General features: G+C 43.2%; 1 protein-coding gene and 1 non-coding gene across 2 annotated transcripts; both read right to left on the bottom strand.

Annotated features, from left to right (window-relative positions):
* Window positions 1-4,618: 4,618 nt before the first annotated feature.
* On the bottom strand, window positions 4,619-22,166 carry LOC145416520 (uncharacterized). Its single transcript, XM_080285479.1, has 15 exons — window positions 22,028-22,166; window positions 18,739-18,877; window positions 18,339-18,512; window positions 17,709-17,974; window positions 16,606-16,758; window positions 16,057-16,218; window positions 14,653-14,886; window positions 14,228-14,346; window positions 13,135-13,327; window positions 12,580-12,785; window positions 8,281-11,959; window positions 7,023-7,650; window positions 6,615-6,688; window positions 5,458-5,586; window positions 4,619-4,955 (listed from the first exon to the last, which is right to left on the bottom strand). Exons 2-15 carry the CDS (start codon window positions 18,866-18,868, stop codon window positions 4,734-4,736), a joined length of 6,369 nt encoding a protein of 2,122 aa, XP_080141605.1. The 5' UTR covers window positions 18,869-18,877; window positions 22,028-22,166; the 3' UTR covers window positions 4,619-4,733.
* On the bottom strand, window positions 19,619-19,737 carry LOC145416567 (5S ribosomal RNA). Its single transcript, XR_013900298.1, has one exon. It is a non-coding gene; the product is annotated as a 5S ribosomal RNA (ribosomal RNA).
* Window positions 22,167-22,328: the final 162 nt, after the last annotated feature.

The following is a 22,328-nucleotide window of genomic DNA, read 5'->3' as shown; positions in this document are numbered from 1 at the left end:
CAACGATGAACACTGACATTACACAGGTTGATTAAAAAGAAAAAAACTCCGAGATGAACTACTTTTTAATGGAAAACAAAGACTAAATGGTATATACAGTAGATATGAACAGCAGTGCTTGAGTGTACATTAATTACTCTATTTAAATCTGAGAGAAACAAACTAACCCTCATCAAAGTCTTTACACTATCTCGAAAACCATGCATACAAAAAGTGCCTTTTTTTTTTTTCCTCACACGCCTCCCCAAAATGTTACAAAACGAAAAACATGTACAATTTCTGGGACATAAACCAACCCTGAAAGGTGACAAAAATACAGGATGGTCCATGCATAACACTCCTCTTTCATTGGCTGATTTTTTGTATTGTGGGGATGGATTAGTCGGTGGTATGTGTGTCTAGTCTGCATCATTTATTTCCTGTTCTCTTTTGTTGTACAGCTGCAATGACCTCTGTTGCTGCACTGCCATGATCTTTTCTGACAATCGATCATTACTCATTTCCCATTCCCACTGCCACACAGCCCATACCAGCAGACTGAACCATCCCTATAACAAGGATGCTACTACCAGGTGAGGTTCTAGTGCAGCGCTATCCATGAACAACCCTGTATAAGACCCACATTTATAAAAGTTAACTCACAATTTAAACCAACCTCTTCAGTACAATGACGTCTTCTGTTTTATCTTGTTGACGTTTATGCCTGTGATGTGAAGTCAGGATTCCAGACGGCTGAATGGTGAGCAGATGAGTGTGTGGCCCATTGCTGGTTCTCTCCCTATCAGGCTTTTCTTGCTCTCTGGATCCTACCTCAAGATGATTGGTATTCTCGAAGGGTGAGGAAGCTCCCCGACACCTATTCCTTACCAGTTTATTCCTGGGTGTGCCATTTTAATCACTTCCTGTATCTTATTTATGCAATCTATGTTGATAATACAAGGAAGTAAATATCAAACAAGAGACTAATGAGGTTTAATATGCAAAATAAATCACTAAAGAGGTGTCATTAAGCTTCTTCACCCTATGAGTATACAGGCCCAATCCTTAGGTGGAGGAGGTTGGATGAAGAATAACCTTCAGATGTTTATTCACTTTTACGGGAGATGAACAGCCATAATTAACCTCAAATGAGCAACCCTTCTTAAGATGAATAAATTCTTGATGATACAAAGAATAAATTGTCATTGTACGGAAGAGACCATACTGTACAAAATAAATACTTTTTAAATGTGCAAATAAGTAGTCCAGTACAGTACTAAAATTAAAGGGTACTGAAGGTATGGAAACAGATGGAGGAAAAAAGAAAGCAAGTCATCCTCTCAAATATTACACTATTCTGTCACCCAAGTTGTACAAATCTAGACCTTTTGGCCACAATAGCTGCAAAATATAACAAACTCTCCACCCATCTGCACCATCAGATTATGAATAACTAGTTACCCATACTCTTATTACTCTAACTTGGCCAAACTTTTTGTCCTTCTGCAATTTATTTCACACATGGTGTAAAAAGACAATACTATGGCTCTACATCCTTTCAACAGCTCTTCTTTGTGGCAAGCATCATATTCTATACTCTCTCTACTTGGTCAGCATTTTTGTTGTTCTGTATTTTATTTCATGTAGTTCAATGGTCACAAAAGATAATGCTACAGTTTTCCACTCTTACTAAAGTACCTCTTTGTGACTTCCATCATATATCAGTGTTAATGTGTTCCTAAAAGTCAGCACTCAAGGTGACACAATTATATTTTGAAGCCAAGTTAAAGTACCAGGAATGCAGTGCTTATGCAGTCTTCCAACTCAGCACTCACGATGGAGGGATGACAATTTTCGGCCAAGTTAGTGTAAAAAGAGTATAGGACGGTGCCTACAGCGACCGAAACACAAATTCTAACTGTGACCATGCCCGTCTTGGAACAACACTTAAGATATTACCAACAAATTATATAATGCTTTGAAAAATACACCTTACTTATCTGGGGAGGACCTTGGTCTATATTCTTGATGTGTAAAGAAGCTCCCAAGCACCTCTTCCTTAGTGATTTATTTCTAGATACAGAAAGTTAATATCCCTTTGTATCCTGTTTCAGCAGAAGATGGTGTTGTTGGAAGGACTTATGCAACATAGAAGAGGACAGCATGGTGTAATAAACACAATAAATCACTTAAGAAAATGTGTTAGGGAACTTCCTTAACCAACAAGAATACAGGCCATTCTCGGTCAGCATTAAGGGTGGTATTCTGAGAGACACTGGAGATCTTTTAACACCTGTTCTGTAGTGATTTATTTTCCATATTACAGTGATATATATGAGTGTTAAGGCGTGATATGCAGCCTAAAGCACTAAGACAGAGGTGCTACAAAGCCTTAACACTTCTCTCTTGGTGGTTTATTCAGCATATTACAACTCAGTACTCTCTTCCTTGTCACAAATAAAATAACAGGGCTAACAAACAGGAAAATATCAATGATGTAATATGTAAACTAAATCACTAAAACAGTGGTGCTAAGATGGTTCCTAAGCCACTCAGAACACAGGCCAAGGAGTGGTGTGGGGGTAAGAGATTCAGCGATGACACTTGGCCAGCAGATGATGTGTCTGCCTTAGGTATTCCCTTTGCTGTGAGCTTCCTTTTGGTCAGTTCCCACGCCCTAGTAAGGAAGAAACTGAAAATAGTTAACCAAACCCAATTTAACCAAGGCTCAGAAATGCACTGGAAACAAAAATTAATGGAAAGTTGGAGACACAAGAAGCATGGAAGATGCTGACAATTCCTGGTGATTTAATTAGTACCGGTACATTATGTACGGTAGTTACTTTAGGTCATGTCACGCCAAGTCAGGTTTGGTTATGATAAGTTTGATCAGGTTTACAGTAGTTTGGTTAACTGTGATGAGGAGGAGAGGAGTAGGGGAGACCTAGGATGAAATGGAGGGATGGAATAGGGGGATATATGAGAGAAGAGGGGTGAATTGGAAGGAAGGCAGCCAAGCAAGAGAGGACAGAGTGGCGTGGGGACAATTTGTTTGTGGCCACTGCTTATAGGATTAAGGCAGTGGCCACAAACAAATAGGGGTATATATGAGAGAAGGGGGGTGAATTGGAAGAAAGGCAGCCAAGCAAGAGAGGACAGAGTGGCGTGGGGACAATTTGTGGCCACTGCTTATAGGATTAAGGCATCTGCCAATTGACAGACACAGAGACAGGTTAGGTTAGCTCAGGGTGGGTCAAGGAAGAACAAGGCAGTTTGGTTAGTCACTATACTAAGCCATCCCTCCACCCTGAAACAAACTAACACAAAGGAGGCTCTAAGCATGGGGGGGAGGGCATCCTGAAACCATAACACCATCACTGCTAGTACGTGTCTTACATTCAACACCCCTGTACACCACTCCTCCTGCAAATATCAACAGAACATCTGCATTACTGATGAGTACAAAATAACTTATGAGGTGGGGGGAGGAATTTCATGATTGTTATATTACTACAGTATGTTTTCTTTACATAAATACTTTTAACACAAATGGGTATTACGTGCTCTTCCACACACATTGTTAAAAGTATATATATTATCTTGTGTACTATGATACATTAGCCCTATGAATTTGTTTTTTCCTTACCTACAATGTACAATGCATGGTTTATCATTAAAACAATAAAGGATATCAAATAAATAAAAAAACATACAAAATTCAATCATACACTACAGAGTTCCACAAAACTCTGGACAGTAACACATCCAAACCCAAAGAAGACTTGGCCGATACAAAGCACGTCCTCTCAACATTCAAAATTTATTCTATTTTGGGAAAGGCAAAGTTTATTCCCAGTTTGTTTTAAAAATGTACAAATAGTCCCTGCAAACTTACGTCCACCATCCAACCTAGTATTGCCCCACCTGGAGAGTAGGGTCCCAGGGCTAGGCTACTCAGTTCAGACATTTAAGGCGAGGGTGACACAGCTGCTCGCCCCTTAGCGGCATCACATGAGCAATAAACCCCAACCACTCCTTGGAATCATACGGTACCCTTTTGAGGGCCACATCCGGCTGGAGTGTCTGAACTCACTAGACCACCAGGCATCAACATACTGGGTCTGCCAAAAGAGGTGTAGGGCCTTCAACTTAGTATGATGGGAATAAAAGACATCGGTACAAGTTAGGTCAATTTTAACACTGGTTTTGATGTGAAAGTAGCTGTTGGTTCACTTAGGCGTGGCCTTCGAATCATAACTCTATTGAAATGTCCTGCCAAAAGGATGAGGGAAAAGGAGGAGCTTTGTGTGGGATTAGGAGAATAATGATACTGCATCATATTCCCATCCATTCTCCTCACCCCACCTTCCCTATACTCTATGTGGCCACGTCTCTGGAATATCTAGGTTTATTGAGCACAAAAATTACATAGTCCTGAAGTTTGTTAAAATTAAGGTCTCACTGATATGTTTTATGCCCCTCACACTAACTTACAGCCCCTACACTACTATTGGCAGATACTTTTACTTATTTCTCTAAAACCAATACTCTAAACAGTTACGGAGGCTCCTAGCACCTCTTTCTTAATAGTTTATTCTTGCACTGAGTGCATTAATATTCTCCTGTATGTTATCATTGCAAACTATAACATCAGAATAATATACATATCATACAGGAGAATACTAAAGTGTAATGTGCAAAATAAATTACAAAAAAGGTGCTACTTTGCCCCCTAAGCTTACAGGAATACTGGCTTAAGCTTTACTCTTGATGGGGGTGGGTGGCTTGGCAACTTTAGGCATGAGGATGAAGGTTGGGGCACCAGAGGGCTCAACAGGGGGTGCTGCTGCCGGTTTGACCGCTGTCGGAGGTTCGGAGGTCTGCTTCTTGCGGTAGTACTTCACCTTCTTGATGTAGCCCTGCACCAGCCCTCGGATCTTGGTGGGGTTGATCTCACCAGACTTGTTGTGGCAGACCTATATAAATACCAGTAGTGTTAGCAATGTTAGTAAGTCTTAACATCATCATAACTCTAACAGCTACCCATTAAAATATACAAAGGGTAAGCATCATCTATCCCAGAGTTAATGTCCATTATCAAAATGTTCCTCTGAAATCTAAAACCTTCTTCTTTCATTCTATACACAGGTATGTGAATAAACAAATAAAGGATAATATCAGTAAACCAAGAAGGTAGGTGGATATGGTAATGAGAGTTGGAGACATGACAGGTATGGACAGTCATAAAACTTGAGGTATGGATACAGTATATATGCATGAAAAAGCAAAAGATGAGAGTTTAACGTTCCTTTTTTTTTTCTTTCTTTCTTCTGTTAACATGACTCAACAGGAAAACTCTATCCTACAGTGTTAGTCAAGGGGGGAGGGGGGGAAACTGTGCATATGGTTTTGCTTGTGAGAAGTAGCAAGGGTTTTGAAGGTTTGAATCATATGTGAATGAATAAGGTCACTCCCTACCTTCTGAACACACTTGCGCATGATTTCCTTGTAGTCGTCCTTGCCTATGGTCTTCTTATTGTAGAATGGCTTTAGACTCAATTTCACCTCCTCCACAACACGCTCCTGTCGCTGCACCTTCTTCAGGAACTGCACAGAAAACATGCGATTATTATTCCATGCGGTAATTTTAGGTTATTCTCCATTCCTTTCATCTATCCATCCAACCATCATTGAATCCTAAGTTGCCCCATAAGGAGCGTAGGAGACTGGGGCTAGGCAAGTTGGTCCTGACATTTAAGATGAGAGTCAAATTGTGTGATATTAAAAAAAAAAAAAAATAAAAAAATAAAAATAAATAATAATAATAATAATAATAATAATAATAATAATAATCTTCATTTGTGGTTGAATTAGAATCATATGCTTCTTTCTGTAGCCCACTCAGGAATCAGTCACCACATAGTATAATATTCTTGCTAATGCCTTACTATCTATCTATCTATCTATTGCCAGTCGCCTCAATCCCATTCGGAGTGGCCACAAACAAATTGCCTCCACGTCGCCCTGTCCCTCGCCATTTCACTGCCCTGCTCCCAACTCACACCCCGCTCTCTCATATACCTCTCCACCCCATCCCTCCATCTCATCCTCGGCCTTACAATATGCTTTAACTTATGGAAACATATACTCTTCAATATGTTAACATTTCCATTACAAAAAACACCCTTATGTACTTTATTCCAGACAATGCTACACTATATTTAGGGAAGGGATATTATAATTGCTCAAGGGTTCCACAAGACTGTTACGATGAGGTACTCTTTTTACTCTAACCTGGCCTACAACTGTTACCTCCCCATCTTGAATACTATGTCATACCAAGAGCTTTGCATTAGAATATCATGCTAGTCAAGAGGAAGTGCCATGAAAAAGGTGTAGAGCCATAGCTTTGTCTTTTTCCGCTACTGAGATACTGTATGTGAAATAAGTTGCAAAAGGGCCAGGTTAAGATGAATGACCTACAATGCGTAAGAATCTGGGACAAGTTGAGTACCATACTGTTGACTACTAAATTATTAAGCTTTACTTGAACTGCTTGATAATGAGTACATTCTCAAAATTCAACTGCATCATATGACACACAATTCATCTAAAAATCACTGACACACACATACCTTTTCTTTAACTTGTAAATCTACGGCAGAACTTGGTATATCTTCTTCATTACCACCATCCGGTTTCTTGACTCCTAGAAGAACAAAACATCATCAATTATCAGAGAAATAACAGACTAGCTAGCTAACTACATAATTCATCACCATCATCAACAGGACCTCCTTCCCCACCCTAGGGCAGGATGAGGAGAAGCAACGTCCAGACAGCTAACTAAACAAATGACTAAATAAACAAATACTATTTACATCACATTCAATGTAGAAAATAGACACCATTTACAAATTTACCATTTTCAAACCGAAATAACTTTCAAATATATATGAATCCTGTTACATATATAATAACTTACAAATTTTCTGAGATGTTCTCACACAATATACAAATACTGAAAAAGCCTATTAACTCACCGGCAGCTGGTGGCACACCACCTCTACCTTTCTTGCCCTGTTTGTGTTTGTGTGGGGTGCTGTGTTTACGTCCCCCTCCCCCACCGCCACCTCCCCCTCGACCCCCAAACAGACTATCAAACTTGTCCACGCTGCCCTTCCCAGCTTTTAAGGGTGCAGCTGGCCTGCTCAGGGTTTTGGTGGACTTTCTGGGGGATGGCTTCTCTGACTGGTGTGTGGAGTGTGGCGAAGGTGGATCAAAGATGTCATCCACGTCAGAGCTATCAGGTGAATTGGGGGAGTCCAAGTCCATATCTATAACATCTGTGTGGGTGACATCCCGGCCGTTTTGGGTCACTCGGCCCTTCTCCCCTAGTCTTGTGGGGGCTATGATGGTCATGGGAGGAGGCCGGTTCATGGGATTGGCTGCTGGGGGTGGCCGTGAGAAATCCGGGGCTGCCACTGTCTGCACTACCTGGGGTCTAATTACGGTGCCACCTGCGCTACGAACGGCAGCAGCGATAGCAGCGGGGTATAAAATATTTGCCACATTTGCTGGTAGTCCAGGGAAGATTTGATTGATGGGGTTGGATGCGGTGACGGCCACGGTTGGAATCGTCTTGGCTGGTGCTGATGTAGTCTTGGGGGCCTGATGATAATTATAATATTGATGATGGTAACAATAGTAGTAGTAGCAGTAATGATAATGATGATGATGATGATAATGATGATAATAATAATAATAATAATAATAATAATAATAATATTAATCCATCCATTCATCATCCAATCCTATGTCGCCCCATAAGGATCGTAGAAACCCGGGGCTAGGCATGTTGATCCTGACATTTAAGATGAGAGTGACCAGCCTCACTCATCCCTAAGTGGAATTACATGAGCAATAAACCCCAACCACCCCTTGGATATGAACCTACAGAGGCTCAATCCAATTAGAGTGCCTTAATTACCCACTATACCACCAGGCACCATAATTTGGTTATATGGTTACCACCCCGTGTAGTAAATGGTTTCCTGGTGTACAGGAAACCATTTGGCTTGTCACTCTGTGTAGAGTCACCCATAGGCAGAAGGAAGAGGAAAGAATGAAGGAAAGAAAGACAGATAATTATAATAAATCATCTAGACCCCCTTTCCCATCCTAAGATGGAGTTAGGTAAGGTACAGAGAGCTAGAAAAACCTTGACAGAATGAGATACTAACTAAAGTTTGCTACTTCTACTACTACAGCAATTACTACTACTAATACCATACTATTTACCTTTGTTGTTTTTGGAGCAGCATTTGAAGTGATGACTGTAGGCACAGATGGGGCTGAGGCAGGGGGCATGGTACTGGTGGCCTCCTCCTCTGGGGGCTTCTGTGGCTCTGGTGGTCGCTCCTCTGGCTCTGGGGGCTCTGCAGGGAGGGGTGGGGGTGAGGCGGCCTTGGGTGCTGATGTGACCTCCGGGGAAGCCTTCTCCACTGTCTCGGTCTGGTCGCTGCTGCTGACGCGGGGCTCCTGCTGCGGGGACCCAGGGGGCGATGGGGACTTGGTGGGCTCAAATGGATCATACACGTCAGGTTCAGGAGAGGACCCAGGGGGAGAGCCAGCCGGGGAGTGGGGTTCTCCTACGGCAGGGGATTTTGCCCTACCGACACTCTCGTCTGATTCTGGAGGAGGTCCTGGGGGGGTGTTAGGCCCTCTCGCAGGGGCAGGAGGCTCCTCTTCCTCTTCCTCGTCTCTGAGAGGATTATTGATTGGCTTGAGCACTTGTTTACTAGATAAGGTGAACTTAACAGCAGGCTCAGGAGGGGTTTTGGGTCCCTGAGGTCTGACGGGAGGCACGGGTGTGGTGCCCAGGTCGGGAGGCAACCGAGTGATGCCCTCATCCTCCGAGTCGGAGATGAGGATGGGTTCCTGAGGTGGGGGAGTGACCATAATCACATCTAAATCTATAATCTCGGGGCTTTTTGGCGGCTTATCCTTACTGCGTGTTTCTGCCATCCTGTCGGGGGACCACATGGGCTCGTCCTGTAGGGGGGTTCGCTTGCCGCTGGGCGAAGGGCTGCGGCTGCGTGACCACGACCTGAACGGGCTCCCTCGGGCTTTGACCAAGTCCTTCCTCACTCTCTTTCTTGCTTCATTCTCTAGCTTTACATTTCTCTCTTTTTTCTTTCTCCCATCTTTGTTTTCCTTCCCTGGGGCCCGGGCAAAGCTAACACTAACCATGATGCTTCCCCCAGCCTGGTACACTTCCTTGCTCTGTAAGGGAGACTTCTCTTTCCTCTTCTTCTTCTTCTCTTTCTCTAGTCTTGTCTCTTCTCGTTTATCCACTTCTTTCCTCTTCTCCTCCTTCTTCCTATCTTTCTTCTTCTCCATCACAGTGTTCAGCTTCTTGGGCTGTTTTTCTTTGGCTTTTTCTTTTGGCTTGGCAGGGTTGGCTGGAGGTGCCTGCTGTTGCTGCTGCTGCTGTTGTTGCTGCTGTTGCTGCTGCTGCTGCTGTTGCTGCTGCTGCTGTGGTTGCTTTTGCTTTTTCTCTGGCTTCTTCTTGACTGGCGGTGTCCTTGATCTACTGTGACTCCTCCTCCTCCTCTTGTCTCTGGATCTACCTCGGGACCTTGACCTCGAGGACGAGCTGGAGGATGATGTGGAACTGGAAGAGGTGTATGAGGATGAGGATGAGGAAGAGGATGAATAGCTCCTTCTCCTGCCCCTTTTACGATTTCGAGAGCGAGACACCGAGCGGGAGTAGCTACTCCGCCGCTTCCTCGGTTGCCTTGACCTTGATCTGTGATGTGGCGACCTGCTTGACCTTGACCGCCGCCTTGACCTTGATCTTGACCTCCTCCTTGACCGGGATCTGGACCGCGAGCGCAAAGCAACATCTCTGCCAAACTCGTCTTTCTTTTTCCGCTCTTCCTCCTTCTGCGTGATCATTTTTCTCACATTGTACCTTTCCATCTCCTTCCTCTTTGGCTCTCTTTTTCTCTCCCTCTCCCTTTCTCTTTCCCTTTCCCTCTCCCTTCCTCTTCTCCTCCCTGAATCATCTCTGCCTCTGTCTGTTCCACGGTCTCTGTCTCTATCCCTCTCTCTGTCTCTATCCCTATCTCTATTCCTGTCTCTCGCTGAATCGTGTGGGTCTCTGCTCCGATCCCCCTTTGATCCTCTCCTGTCCTTCTCCTCCTTTTCATTGTCACGATAGTTTCTCTCTTTGGTGCTCTTTGACACTTTCTTAAACGACACATCCTTCTCCTTCTCCTTCTGCTTTGTCTTGGTCTTGCTTTTTGTCGTGGGGAGTGGAGGGGTTTTTGGCCTTTCCGGAACTTGGGGAATTTGTTCGACTTGTGAATCAGGTACCCCAGGGTCTTCAGGCATAATATTCTCCTTCTCCTTCTCTAAATTCTCCTCACATTCCTCCTTCTCTCCATCCCCCTCCTCTTTCTCCTCTTTATCTTTCTTGTTAATTACATTGCTGTTCTTCTCTTTCTTCTCCTTCTTCTTTTCTTTCCGTTTGGCATTCTCATCTACAATCTCCCCCTCCTCATAGTCTCCTTCCTGATCCCTAGGTGGAGGGGTGACTTCTATAACTCGACGAATCTGTAAATTAACTCGAGGTTGGTTGGCAGTGGGTGGGGTGGTTTGTCTAGGGACTTCACTGGGAATTTCACCCTCCTCTATGTTATCATCGTTATCATCAAAACTTATTTCTTCATTATCCGATATTGTTTCTGTTTCTAGCCCTTCCAAGCCAACAATAGACTGGCTGTTAGTTCTATTATTCTTTTCCTCATCACTCTCACCAAATACTTCTGTAACAATGCGGTCTGTGTGCACGGGCTTCACATTCTCGTTTGTGCTACTAGTCACTTCATGATCACCCATATTGCTGTCCGATAAAGATATAGAACTATTGGCTGACTTATCTAACTCTGGGGTGTCTGTATCTGAGACTGCCTCCAACTCAAAATCATTAAGGTTGGGCAAATTACTGCTACCCACTACGTTATTGTCCTCCGCCTCCTCCACCACCACTCTACGGGGCACAGAAATGTCTAGGCTCCCTCTCACTTCGGGTTTAACACTGTCATCTATTACTAACTCATCTCCACTGGACTCGGGGTCATTTTCATGGTCATTTCCCTTCTTATTGGCCTCCGACGTCACGGCAATGGGGACGTCATTACCACTAGCACCACCCTTGTTGAAGTTTCCCCTGACGTGCCCCTCCTCGTCATCCTCATCCTCATCGTCTTCGTCATCATCATCATCGTCCTCATCTCCCTCAGGTACCTCTGGTTCTATGTCACTGTAAATGTCTATTTCATCATCGTCATCATTATTTTTCTTTTTCTCCTCCTCCTTCTTGCCCTTCCGCTCATCTCCATTACAGCTGCCACTCGCTACTGTGCGTGAGCCACCCTCATCCCCATTTTCTCTGAGGTAGGAAGCATAGGCCTTTGCTCCAGTAGGGTCACCACCTTGTACTGTTCTGTCACCACCACCACCACCACTACTACTATTCCCCCCACCCCCACCCCCACCCCCACTACCGCCTTGCTCCCTATGTGCAGACGAGGACTGGGTATCACCTCCGCTCTGCTGCCGGCTTGGTGAATCAGGTCCGGCTGTACGAGTGTTCACCTTTAGTCTGCCATTTATATCCAGAGGGTTACTGGGGGTGGCACCAGGTGGGATGCTCTTTTTTATGAGGTCACCGGGTTTGTGTGACGGTCGTAGTAACACAGACTGACTGGCCATTATGGAGCCCAGGACATCACTGGTGGTGGAAGGGGCGAGGCTCTCCACCACCGGCTTCACTGGCCGTCTGCTGAGTGAGGAGTGGGACAGCATTGCCCGGACAGACAGAGCCTTTCGTCGGGCCATGGCACGGCTCTGGTCCTCCAGGCGTCTTCGTCTCACTCCTGCAGCCAGGATTGCATCCCCATACTCATCAGGACTGGAGGGGAAGATACACAGCAATAATACACTGTAACAGTATAGTGGAGGGGGGGAGAGGGAGGGGGAGGCTAGGATGGGATGGAGGTATATGAGAGATGGGGATTTGAGCTGGGAGCAGGGCAGTTAAATGGAAGGGGACAGGGTGACATGGAGGCGATTTGTTTGTGGCCACCCCTTACAGGATTAAGGCGTCTGGCAATAGACAGATAGACAATAGTACAGTAACTCAAGGTAAAGTAATATACAGCTGTTCCTCACAATTTTTGGTTTTGCTGTTGGTGGCTTCAGTTATTAATGGGTTAATATACCATCTCACAACACACAAATTATATAGATTCTAACAACTGATTATGCTTTTCTGAAGTAACATCTGCATTTGCATTAACACTGAAAAGCGAGATGAGGATGAGCAATATTAAAGCAGTACATACCCTGGCTCTAATGAGATGAGTTTATTAAGCTAAGGAAAGAACCCTAAGAATGAAAGGGTTAACAAAGACTGTACCTTAACCATCCACCCCAAAAATTCATACAATGGTCTGGGGGGGGGAGGGGAGGAGGAGGAATGCAAATACATCCTGGGGACATGGGTTAAAAAATCATCTAATGGCAACTCACTCTGAAGCCACATCAACTTCTGCATTAACCCCCAGAAGGGACAGGTGTGGGAGTGCAGCGTTGATGCGGCGCAACCCCAGCTCCTTGGCAGGCGGCTGCATGGTGGGTACCTTCTCCCAGGGTTTGGAGGGCCGGATACCCAGCACCTCAGCAATACGACCTTTGGGGGTTATGGTTGGTGGAGGATGGATCAGTTTTTTCACACCCTGAAATGCAAGATCAGGTTTCATGAGCAGCACGGTAATCTTGCCATTATCATAACTCATCATCCAGACCCCATTTCCCTCTTAATGATATGATGCAGTAAGGTCCTGGGAGCAAGAAGAAAATTTATGGAATAAGTATCAACCAAAATTTGCTCAACTAGAAGGGCCATACCAACATCTGCTCACCATTCAAGCCCCTGGAATCCTGACTCCACCTAACAGGCATAAACATTCACAATTAAACACTTCACACCATATATTTTCAAAGACCAATGAAAGCCAGCCACCAAATGCTTAATAACTTCTTTAACTCTTGCATGCCCCTATCACACACACATATATTTCTCACCTTTTTCCTCTTTTTCTTGGTTTTTCTCTTTCGCCTCACTGTTTTCCTTGTCTTTCGCTTTACTTTGAGGCCTTTCCTTTTTTTGGATGTGGATGTGGCTTTCTTCTTGGACGTGGTCTTCTTCCTCTTTGTCACTTTTCTCTTCTTCTTGCGCACAACCTTCCTCTTTTTCCTCTTGGGCGCCTTGGTAGACCTGCCAGTAAGGTTGTCAATTTAGTCATCATCATCCCACCCAAGAATGAGGTGAGGTGGTGTCCAGAGAGGAAGAAAGCACCTGACAGAGGGTTAATGATCAAGAACATTTCCAATCAAATAAGCCATCCACTAAACTCATTCACCATGATTTCTGACTCCACTTCAAAGGCATAACCATCTACTGTACATTAATACTCTCAACAATTTAGCACTATTTAAAAGTATTCACATCTACCTACAGCCTAATACTAAAGGCCAGTGGAATGAAATCTAATACTTCGGCTGAGTGCAAGACAGGCCAATTTCAAGGGAAGCAAAAGATGCTCAACCCCCATGTACTTCAGATTTATAAAAGGAATGCTGATCAAAGCCTCCCCAATCAATATACATAGTGGCAATTTTACCAAAGAGAAGTGCGTCCCTTTCGAGGAAACTTAATGGGACACATTCAAAATCATTTTCTTTTTTACATGGCCACTTTTTTACTCAGCCAGAGACTTGTACTACTGATATTTTGTCATATTCAACAATAATCTTAGTGACTTTAGTATTATATCTGGCGATTCCTGGAATTTAATGTATCTATACTTTTGTCATCTTAACTTGGCTCTTATATTAATCCTTTTGTGCCTATGTTGCTCCTTTAAAAATAAAAAAATAACATAAAATAAATGCCATAGTTCTACAGCTTTTCCAGTGCACTAGTATCATATTCCAGTGTTAATTTATTGCAACAACTCAGCATTTACGATGTTGAGACGGCAATTCAAGGACGAGTCAAGGTGAAAAGAGCACACTGTTAAAATACCGTTATATCTTAGCATTCAAAACAAGGATACCCATTTTAGGCCAGGTTAAAGTGAAAAGAGTATAGAAGCCTTCAATGTGGCAACTGTACCTGCGAGGTTTGGCAATGGCAGTGGCAGTGGTGGAGGCAACGGTTGAGGTGGTGGGGGTGGAGGTTCTTTGTTGCGAGCTCCCCCGGCTACTCCTTGACGCCTCCTCCTCCTCCCTCTCCTGACAAGACATGACAGAGATGGATGCTATGTTAACAGAAGTAGGGTTTTTATCGCTCTATTATTTAATTCTGCAAAGATCTATTAGGAGTACTGTACTGTGGTCTGGAGCTACCTAACAGGCCAACCTCGCTATACAATCAACTGCTATGTAATCGTTCACTTACGTGGTGCTAACATTTTTGTACCCTTTTTTCACATATGACAGCCATTTTTGCTAAAAGGATTACTATAACTCCCACGAAGTACTAATTTTCAAGATACAATCAACATGGTAGGCAGGAAGCACATAATAAGCATGACTCACAGCTATGGCATCAATAACAGCCCACTGCTGCAGTTCTTCCTGTCGTTCCCTGCGTGCGTCAGAGGCTCGCTGTTGTCGGGAGCGAGTGATGCGCGCACGCACCCTCTCTGATGCCCGGGTGCGAGGCAGAAGGCGGGGACGCTCAATGGCTCGATTGGGCCGGAGTTGAGGCAAGGAGGATGTTGGGGCACCATCCTCCAGAAGGTCAAATACCTCACCAGCATCAATCTCAGCCTGAAACAAGTGATATTCAATTACAACAGAACCTCTCTCATTTGGACTACATGGGGGGAAGGGTTGTCCGAATTAGCAGATTGTCCGGACCATCAGGGTAATCTCCAGTTCATACCAAAAACTATCTAAATATGGTATGTTTGTTAATTATTAACATATGTGGCATATGTCAACCCTACGTAACTGCAAAAGATGAAAGGATACTAAAATAACCAAACTAATCATGTACGATAGTTTTGTATTGCATAATTTACAGGTAAGGCCATGACAAGAAACTAGCCTACATTTTAAATTGTAGTAAGTGACTAAGGCCCGTGTAGGCAAAAAATAAATTAATTAATTAACTGTAATATTTGGAACAAAAAAAAAACTTATGTAGGCAAAAAATACATTGTCATCTTTGGTATATTGATGACATCCATATGGGCAAGAAGCTAATGTCTGATGTACAAGTAAAGCACATTTAAGTACACAAAATAACCTACAGTAATCACTAAACACTGCAGAATATTCTGACCCATTTTTGTGTAAGCAAACTCCTCCTTTTAACACCTTTATTCATTGCGGAAGCTACACTTGCATTAAGGGGCATGGTAAGGAGGATTAACTTTTTAAATACAGCGTAAAACTATAAATGGCTGGTGAACAAGTTGATGGAACGAATGCTAGCGTGTGTTTAAACAGGCGCCCATGTTGCGACCTAGCGTGATCCGAGACTAAATAAATGACGATCGCTTTCCGCGCCGATACTGAAAATGACTTTAGAATTACTTTCACCATATTTTTGGAGCTTATTGTTTTTAAATTTTGTCCGAGTTAACAGAAATCCGGATCAAAGAGGTTCTACTGTATTTATTTTTCATCACCAACCACACCCAACCTAGTGTGGAAAGAGATAGGGTCCTGACAGCCTGAGATGGGGGGGGGGAAAGTAGTCCCAGTTGATTGGGCCATACTCTCATTTACTCATCATTCAAGTTCCCAGAATCCTGACTCCACCTCATACAATTTACACATGTATCTACTCGTGCAGCCTGCCAAGGAAGGAACTACTGTCATGTGAAACAGTCTGATGATGTACATCAGCCCAAACCTGTACCATAATGTATACTACACATGGTTTGATATTCGATCGTAATCAATTACTTAAATCATCAAACTGACTCTTACTTCAGCTGATGCAGACGTAGCATTGACGGCAGTGCAGTCAGCACAGAACCATTCCTGGATGGGTACACGAGCCAGGGGCGGTGTGAGGCACTCCAGATGGTAACCAAGATCACATCCATCACACAGCAGCAGCCGGTCTTCACGATCGCAACGACCACACACCTGATAAACACACACACACACACACAAACACCATTTACTGTTAGCATCTCTTATCGTGACTGACAAGGAGAGCACCCAACAAACAATGCCCCAACTTATGATATACAATGATAGCTTAACAAATTCAGAACATGTCACAAAATCATAATAAGAGCTACTGTACCTACACAAACTGAAATAAATGGAGATATTATGGAACACATTCTTGATTAACGAAGTCTGCCTGTACCTGTATTGTACCTTGATAAATGAAGTGAAATTCTTACCTTAAAACAGAGAGAGAGAAAAAATAATAATAATAATAATAAATAAACAAAACTGGGAACTTGTATTGATTGTGTGTCCTTATATTATGACCTGATATATACATAAAATAAAATCCACTACCTCACAGAAGGTAGGATCTTCTTCCTCCTCAGGTGTGATGTCCTCTGGCTTGACCTCCTCCACAGCTATGCGCCTCAGGATCCGACCCCCAACACTCCCACGCACAAACACCATCAGAAATGGTATTCGGTCTTGCGGGCAGCTGTTGTTGGTCTGTTAAGAATTAAGTACGAATGCTCGGTCTGCTTCCATGTCAACACAAAATTTTTCATTCATTCATTGCCAGACGCCATGTATCCCAAACGGGGTGGCCAAGGGCTTAGAGTTAATTGTTTTACAGGGAGGGGCACTAATCCTCCACCAACCCCACTTGGCATGTAGGGATGCCAACAGCATCTGGTGTTCCCAGGCAGTCACCCTTCCAAGTACTAACCAGACTCAATGTTGCTTAACTTCGCTGATCGGACGGGAAGTGGTCAACACAAAATACACCTAAATAATCCACTATGTCCACATGGTAGGTAATGCAGCCTCTAATACAGTATCACAACACACACTTCACAATTAGGTCATGTCCATCACTATCTTCCCTGACACATCTTATGAATCACCGATGGGTGAGCTCAGGTAAATTTGCCAGCAGAGGAAGTGAGAAAAATAGGTGATATCTCTGGCAAACACTTGTCCCAAAATGTACAAGAGTCACAGGTCACAGGGTCATTTTCTCATTCGCACGGGCCTTCTAACATCTCTCACTCTGCAATGCATTTTCCATACTATGCCATACACCTCTTAAAGCAGAATACAGCACCACCCTAGCCCATTCTAGGATGCTGTCGAGAAAGAATTGATCACATCCCTCTGGGGAGCCAATTTCATTCCCAGTGTGTCCAAAGTAGACGGTAAACATAGAGAGACACAATACAAAAGTGGGAGATATCAAATGCATGCCCAGTGAGACAGGCCACACACTCACTCACACACCACTTTAAAATCCTCAAACCTTGGCTCTCACAGAAGACTACACACACACAACACACCCACTAACATCATTCAAGCCACTAAAATCCTGGCTCTCACAGAAAAGACTATATACAGGCCACACACTCACTCATCCATCATTTGAGCCCCTGGAATCCTTACAATCAAATACTGGTACTCACCCTGGCCCATTCCAGGATGCAGTCAAGGCAGAAGGAGTGGTCACATAACTCAGGGGAACCAATTTCACCCTTCATACGGCCAAGGCAGATGGCACACGGGTCCCCACCACCACCACCCCCACCCCCACCATCACTCTCACTGCCACTGCTCTCAACACTGGTCTGGGCTCGTACTCTTCTTCTCTGGGTGGGCTGTGAACTGGATGACCCAACTTCACCTTCACCCTCCTCCTCTTCTTCAGTGTCATATTCCTCACTGTCAGTCACTGCAGAGAGAAAGGAACGGTGATTATGAAGAACAAACTAAGTTCTTAACATAAGCTGTCTTTCTTATTGTCTTGAATGTGCGTGAAGTCCTTCTTAGATTAATTTTGCTGGTATCATACAACTTATTTCAACTTGATGGTCTCTCATAAAGACAGGGTTTGTTAAGGACACTGTCTAACCCCTCCAGTTTGCAAAGTGTATCCTGAAGTGAATAAAACTGAGAGGAAAAAAAAAAAAAAGCAAGAAAAAGGCAACTATCAACAACTTGCACTGGCATCATCTTTCCCACCTAAGGATGGGTGAAGCAGGGTTCAGAAAATGAGGAATGGAAAAGTACAACAGAGGGAGAACTATCAACATTACCTTCTTCACTTCCTGCTTCATCATCACTGCCATCTTCATCTTCATCACCAGACTCTTCCTCCTCCTCCTCTTCACCATCATCATCACTGTCTTCACTGTTACCTTCTTCTTCTCCTCCTTCCTCCCCTTCTACCTCCTCTTCCTCCTCCTCCTCCTCAGAGCAGTCATCTGAATCTGGAGTTGAATTTATAGAAGTTAGACATTTTTCATGATAAACAAGCCCCCACAACAGTTTACGAAAATCATACACCACTATGTTTCTCATGTTTTGTAATTGAAAAACTAACTCAATAAATGCTCCTCATAAAACCCATAAACCTCTACAAGTTCGTGCATAGATGGGCAACTGTACAGGCAATTATAAATGCAATTTAAGGTTAGGAGAGTGTATATAAGGCACCTGATCCATCCTCGGAGTCTGACTGAAGTTCCCGCTTCCTCTTGGACACCCTCCCAAACACCTCTTCCTCGTCGTCAGAATCCTCACTCCCTACTTCAGACACCTCCTGCTGGGCCTCCTCCTTATACATTTCAGGCACCTGCATCAATGCCAAGAGATCAGAGCTCTATCCAGATGCTGTGTTACTGTTTATCTGATGCCGGAGATTTGCAGTGCTGATGTGGATGTAATTTAAAGTATTTAGAGAATGAGATGGTCTGGCTATATCTTGAAAATAGAGAATGAGACTGACTAGAAGAGTGTATGTGAGTGAGGTGGAGGGGGAGAGGGGGAGGGAAAGACCAAGGATGAGATGGAGGGATGGAGTGGAAGAGACATATGAGAGAGGAGGGTGTGAGTTGGAGGGAGGGCAGCGAAATGGCAGAGGACAGGGCATCAAAGCGGCGATTTGTTTGTAGCTACATCTTACAGGATTAAGGCATCTGGTAATAGACAAATAGATGGGTGATACTGGAGAGAAACACACATGCAGTGGCACCAATGTAGCAAGTCTGCTCTGCCGCCCAGTTAGGCAAATGCCCTTCAACTCCCTCTATGTATTCCTCCCAAAGAGGATGGTGAACTGCAGGAGAAAAGAAACCTCAGCCTGCACTCCACTGGCTAATAATCACCCTATATGTGGCTTGCACATGTCTGACACTGGCAGGCAGCTCTGCCTTACCCATTCCATGGGTCATGTGATCTGTATGACCAGAGAAACTTTTTCATTCATTCATTGCCAGATGCCATGTAACCCAGACGGGGTGGCCAAGGACTTAGAGTTAATTGTTTTACAGGGAGGGGCACTAATCCTCCACCAACCCCACTTGACACGTAGGGATGCCAACAGCATCTGGTGTTCCCAAGTGGTCACCCATCCAAGTACTAACCAGACCCAACGTTGCTTAACTTCGCTGATCGGACGGGAAGCGGTGTACTCAACGTGGTATAGCCGTTTGTTGAGTAAAGTAAATTGGCTGGGACCAGAACACCATCATACATTCATCAACTAACAAGGGAAACCACATAGGTAAACAACAGGGTTGTATGATTTAAATCATTGATGTAAATCAAAATATAAATCAAATTTTTTTTTTTAATAATCATTTATTTAAATCAAGATTTTATTTTTACAGGACAACAATATGGAAGGGAAAAATAACCAAAGAAAACACATTATCTTCATTATTTCAGTCTTGCCACTTGACCCTGTAACTCAAGGTTGCATTGTTTGCATTCAGCTCTCCATCCTTTCCCAGATTTTGAGGGGATTCTGTCAAAATGCTGCCACAATGGATCACTTTCTCTACCAGACACATTAAGTCTTGTGGTCAATGACATCTCTACTGTCTGACAATTGGGCTATTACTGAGTGGTTAAGAGCCAAACTACTACACACTGTCTCAGTTAGGACGTGATATAAATATGATGTGATCAGGCTACAGAGAGTGATAGTGTAACTGGCCAGTGGCTGGTTTACTGCAGGGTCAGTCCTAGGACCAGTTCAAACACGCTATAGCCAGCTTAGATATGATGATGTAATATGGAAGATCTGGAACACTTTCCACTAATTTGCAAATAACAGGAAGACTCTTATTTGAATATGAAAACATGAAAGAGATACACAAGGTAACAGACAACATATATGCGGCATGGAAGAAGCGAGAGAAGATAACGAAAAGCGAACAAGAACCAGCCACAGACTAAAGAAGAAAAGGGGACCCGTTACAAAGGCATATCCCCGAAAAATCATCGGATCAGTTCAGATATGATGCAAGGATACTCCAACATGTATTTTAAACTAATGTATAGATAATATAAAGGGGTATATTTTCATATATTTATATTCATTATTTAAAAAAAAATAAAAATCCAATTTATATAAAAATTTTTATTTAAATAAAAATAAAATCTGTTTATATTTTTTTAAGCAAATCCAAAAAACTCAATAACCCTGGTAAACAAAGTCTAATTCCTATAAAGTTAATGATATATTTCTCCTAACGCTTTCTATCACATCCAAATCCACATTACAACACTTCCTCACTTGTCACTTTCTGTCCATTAAGTCCAACTGCACTACATAATTACACAAATATCACCAGGTCACAGCCACAACTATAGTACTCATGTCAAGAAGATGTATTTGTAAGAAACACTAACAGCAAAATCACACACCACTAACCTTACAAAACAGCAATACAACAGTCAACATTAATTCCCACAAGTTGATCACAATTAACTCTAAGCCCTTGACCACCCCGTTTGGGATACATGGCGTCTGGCAATGGAATGATCTATATTTCCAGTACCTATCTGTCTACAGCCAGACACCATAAGCCTGTAAGGGGTGGCTGTTTATCTTTGAGTTAGTGGTTTTACGGGCAGGGGCACTAACCCTCCACCAACTCACTTGCTGACACATAGGGAACATGTGTGGGTTGGTTATATGGTTACCAACCAGTGCTGTACATGGTTTACTGGCATAGGCCTTGAAGAAACCAGTAAGTTTGTCACTCAATGTAAAGCCACCTAAAATGGAAAGAAGAGTAATAAAAAGTGACAGGGATGATGAGGGAAATGGGAAGAGAGGATAGCAGACACTGAAAAAGAATGATAAGGGTGAAGGAAGAAGCAGGCAGCATTAAATCAAGTGAGTGCATTCCAGTACCTCGCACATACTACAATTCAGCAGCCAAATCACCATTACTCTGGCGCGGATATCAAACCAGCCTTATAAACAGCAGGTCAGAGGTGAGAAATACACAGGTAGGGATGAAGTTCAGTGCCTGGGTCATAGTAATAAAACATCCTCTGCCAAAAAGTCAATTTCTAAAGTTACTGAACATTTCCCAAACCTCACACACCGTATATACAAATTCAGCAGCCTGATTAATTTATTTCTTGCTTAAATATGAACTTACAATGAGCAGTATAGAGGAAAAAAATAAACTGGACATTAGAGGAAGTTTGGTGCCGCCCCTACTGTCACCTACTATAATCATTGGCTTTGTTCCCCATCACACTGGACCTCTTAATCACGTCATTAAGCCCCCAGTGACCTTTTAATTGGTACAGTTTTACTCTCCAGTGACCCTGGGTGGGATACTAGGCTGGTCTTCTCCCTTGATACCACACCGCAGCCCCATAAAACCTGCCAAACTTTGCCCCTCCACAAGCAAAACAAATCAATCAACAGACGCTCATCTCTCCATCACAAACAGCTTTTTAAGGCATTTTCTGGACCTACCCGAGTGTTTGCTCCCTGTCCTGTATGCTGAAGGAGGCGCTAATACTGCCACTATGCCGGGGATAACACCATAGAGACAACAACAACAGATTATCTCATAATTAGAAGTCGGCGTCGGCCATTTCTAGTTTTCTCCAACTTCACTGACATAAGTGATGATGGTATAAAAATATTTCATTTTTCACTGACCCAAAGAATATGAAACCAATTTATTCTAATATATTTTTCACCTTCAAATGTATATCTTAAACTTATTTTGATGTACCAAACAACCCATAAAATACTAGATGCGCAAACACTT

The sequence above is a fragment of the Coenobita brevimanus genome, chromosome 106, assembly GCF_032717465.1.
Source record: "Coenobita brevimanus isolate Jiangsu-jjx chromosome 106, ASM3271746v2, whole genome shotgun sequence".
In the NCBI taxonomy this organism is placed as follows: domain Eukaryota; kingdom Metazoa; phylum Arthropoda; class Malacostraca; order Decapoda; family Coenobitidae; genus Coenobita; species Coenobita brevimanus.
This window is presented reverse-complemented; position numbering and strand designations above follow the sequence as displayed.

What these genes read in the sequence shown, in the direction of transcription:
- LOC145416520 (XM_080285479.1), bottom strand. Translation starts at nt 18,868, where the DNA reads ATGTATAAGGAGGAGGCCCAGCAGGAGGTGTCTGAAGTAGGGAGTGAG. An exon ending in AGACTCCGAGGATGGATCAG is followed by an intron (nt 18,513 to 18,738) that starts GTGCCTTATATA and finishes ATTCAACTCCAG; the next exon opens with ATTCAGATGACTGCTCTGAG. An exon ending in CTGCTCCAAAAACAACAAAG is followed by an intron (nt 7,651 to 8,280) that starts GTAAATAGTATG and finishes AATTATCATCAG; the next exon opens with GCCCCCAAGACTACATCAGC.